Source organism: Sinocyclocheilus rhinocerous, unplaced genomic scaffold (assembly GCF_001515625.1).
Source record: "Sinocyclocheilus rhinocerous isolate Xijiao unplaced genomic scaffold, SAMN03320098_v1.1 scaffold7909, whole genome shotgun sequence".
NCBI lineage: Eukaryota > Metazoa > Chordata > Actinopteri > Cypriniformes > Cyprinidae > Sinocyclocheilus > Sinocyclocheilus rhinocerous.
The window spans coordinates 46,266-49,350 of NW_015665940.1; the positions used below are offsets into that span (position 1 = coordinate 46,266).

Sequence of the window (3,085 nt, forward strand, 5' to 3'; positions counted from 1 at the left end):
GGTCTGTTTTTCATCTGTCCGCTGTTCTTCCGCGGTCAGTTTCTCACCTGTCCGCTGTTCTTCCGCGGTCAGTTTTTCACCTGTCCGCTGATCTTCCGCGGTCTGTTTTTCATCTGTCCGCTGTTCTTCCGCGGTCTGTTTTTCACCTGTCCGCTGTTCTTCCGCGGTCTGTTTTTCACCTGTCCGCTGTTCTTCTGCGCTGGAGAAGGTCTAACCTCTGATCTACTGGATTGCTCATGACGTCATAAGAGTGAATCCACCACTCTGTCAGACACGCGGATTCACTTTATTTCACTTTGTACAGTTCTTCACTGCGGCTGTGTAACTGTTGTGTTAGATAACATGGTTGTGATTAGTATAGTAACTCAACATCATGCAGGGTCTGCGGTGGAGCAGGTGAAGTGTGTGTGTTGAGATGGTGAGGTGAGTGTGACGCAGCAGTCAGCTCTTCTGTTCTCGGAGAGAATGACAGTCCTGTAATGAAGTGATGAAGCGTCACCTGCAGCAGGGCGTGTGTTCATGTCTCTGTAGCTCTGAAGCTCTTCTCCGTGGGTTTGAGCGGCAGACAGTAGCTCCACGTCTTCTGCATGTGGAAGCGTTTGGCCAGATATGTGTCTCCAGCCATTTGTTCTTCCTCTGTCTGCAACTGAACTCCAGCAGCAGGTTCCCGTGTCTGCGACGCGCTCGATGACTCCTGCTTCTTCTCTTTCTCTGGTGCGCGCTGACTTCGCTCGGCCTAGACACACTAACACGCGCTGTGAACGAGGAATAAGTCCCAGAATCCCACAGCACTGATTCCCCCGTCGCACACAGAACTATGTTAATGAGTGTGTGACGTATGGTAAAGAGTTAGTTCACCCAAAAATAAAAACTCTGTCATTAATTACTCGCCCTCGTGTCATTCCAAACCCATAAGACCTTCGTTCATCTTCTGAACACAAATTAAGATATTTTTGATGAAATCCGAGAGCTCTCTGTCCCTCCATAGACAGCAAGGATCCTAATACAGTCATCAGGGGCCAGTTGCTCAAAACGTTTAGTCTGGATCAGAATGATCTGGATTTGGAAATCCCATGTTTTGCTATCCAGGATCAGGTAACCCATCTTACTCTTGTAAAGGTTTTTCAAAGCAGAATTGGATTGGATCACCCTGATCCAGATACACACTTTTTTCCAAATCTGGATTACTAGAGCTCTACGGAGCCCCTAAAGGGACATGCTGATGGCAGTGCATTTACACGAATAACTACTTCTGACTGCTCCATCTCTGATGATTGTGCCAATGTAGTTTACAATCAGTGATTAAAAAAAACACACACACACTTTAAATTAAATATAATATTTTTGTTTGATATTGGCAGCTGTTTGGGGATATATTACATTTTAAAATGTATTTTTTGGACCAATTTTAAAGTTTTATTAAATTTTTGTTCCTGAAATCCTCTGTTCTGCTGGGATCAGAATAATCCTGTTTTTTTAATCAACAGTATCCCAATCTTACTAAAACACTTTGAACAACACAAACTGAAGATTTAATCCAGATCAAAACCAAGATTGGATTTTGTGATCTAATCCGAATTCAGAATCCTTTTTTTGTTTTGAACAACCCATTTTCAAGATTTGATCCAATCCGATCAGATTACTTTTGCACAACTGGCCCCTGGGGTTCAACCGCAATGTTATGAAGCTACAACAATAGATTTAGTGTGGAAAGAACACTAAAATAATGGCTTTAATGAATAATTTGTTCTCTTCCAGGTCAGTTACGAGAGCACTCGTGAGGAGGAGTATTAAAGACCGATCCTGTGATGGATGCGAGCCTGTGTCGTGTGTTCAGTCAGGTTCTGCTGGACTCCGGTGGGTTTCTCAGCACCAGGCTCAGCAGTCTCTTGGTGCTGGGGCTCAGGGCTCGTCTGCGCATGTGCTTCAGCAGAGCGGTGGAGATGTGGCAGCTGCCTGCAGCGTTACTGACGGCCTTCAGCACAGCGTTCACTTCAGCGGCGCGCGCTTTAGCGAAGGACGAGGCTGCAGGGAGGAAGGAACTTCAAACACTTCGCTTCATTAGGGTTAGTTCACAAAAATGATTTACATTTTGCATTATATTCATTTATGCTACACATTTCATCAGTTCTTGTATTTGCCGCTGCAAGCCTTTCTTTCTTCCACAGAACATAACAGACTCACACAGATCTTTTCCACACAGCTAAACAGGATCAGACTGAATTTCAGCTCGTTGTTCTCGATGTTCCACCATTTTCAGATCGCATTAACGTCTGAGTGCAGTCAAATATGTGTGTCATAATTAGCTTGACATCAACTATGCAAACAACATTCTGGTTCAGGTGTGTCTCAAAACTGAACATCACACACAAGCCAGAATTTTTTTTTGTCATTGTGTGGTGTTTGACAACCTCTGGTCACTGCTAAACATCTCATCACAGAGTTTTTCATTTTTTTATTGAACTATTCTTTAGTTATGAATGTTACCTGTGATGTATTTGGGCAGATCTTGACTGTAACTGTGACCCCCAGGCTGATGACCTCTGACCTCTCCCGGTACCGCGACCTGTGGACGATGAGCATTCAATCAATAACACAAACGATATGTGATCAAATACAACGATATGTGCTGAATGAAGCCTTTATCAGCACTGGTCACCTGAGCTCGTGTAAATTACGTTTCTCGGCTGATTCTTCATCTTTTTTTCTCTCATTCTGTCTTTTGCTCCAGTCATCTGAAACAGTTTCACTGCAGTGACTCCACCGTATGTACATTACAGGCCATAGCATACAGAAATGATTACACACACACACTAGAGAGAGAGAGACATGTACAGCACAGAACAACAATTTACACATATAGTGTGCAGAATAAGCTCTACACACACACACTAACCACATGGAGCTACTCAAAAGGTGAAATATTGATCTATTTTCCTCTCCAGCGTGTATGCTAGTGTACTGTGTGCTAGTGTACTGTGTGCTAGTGTACTGTATGCTAGTGTACTGTGTGCTAGTGTACTGTGTGCTAGTGTACTGTATGCTAGTGTACTGTGTGCTAGTGTACTGTGTGCTAGTGTACTGT

The 3,085-nt window shown here is 43.7% G+C and overlaps 1 protein-coding gene and 1 long non-coding RNA gene across 2 annotated transcripts in view; both read right to left on the reverse strand.

Moving 5' to 3' along the window:
• The window catches only part of LOC107731685 (ribonucleases P/MRP protein subunit POP1-like), a 5,194-nt gene extending 4,956 nt beyond the window's left edge, over positions 1–238 (reverse strand). The window contains exon 1 of the mRNA XM_016542831.1: positions 216–238. Within this exon, the coding sequence (XP_016398317.1) occupies positions 216–238 (23 nt within the window). The remainder of the gene's footprint in view (positions 1–215) is intronic.
• Positions 239–1,805: 1,567 nt separating this feature from the next.
• LOC107731689 (uncharacterized) overlaps positions 1,806–3,085 on the reverse strand; it is a 7,951-nt gene continuing 6,671 nt past the window's right edge. Inside the window, exons 2-4 of the long non-coding RNA XR_001638798.1 lie at positions 2,660–2,735; positions 2,488–2,566; positions 1,806–2,025 (exon numbers count right to left, since the gene is read on the reverse strand). This is a non-coding gene — a long non-coding RNA (uncharacterized LOC107731689). The remainder of the gene's footprint in view (positions 2,026–2,487; positions 2,567–2,659; positions 2,736–3,085) is intronic.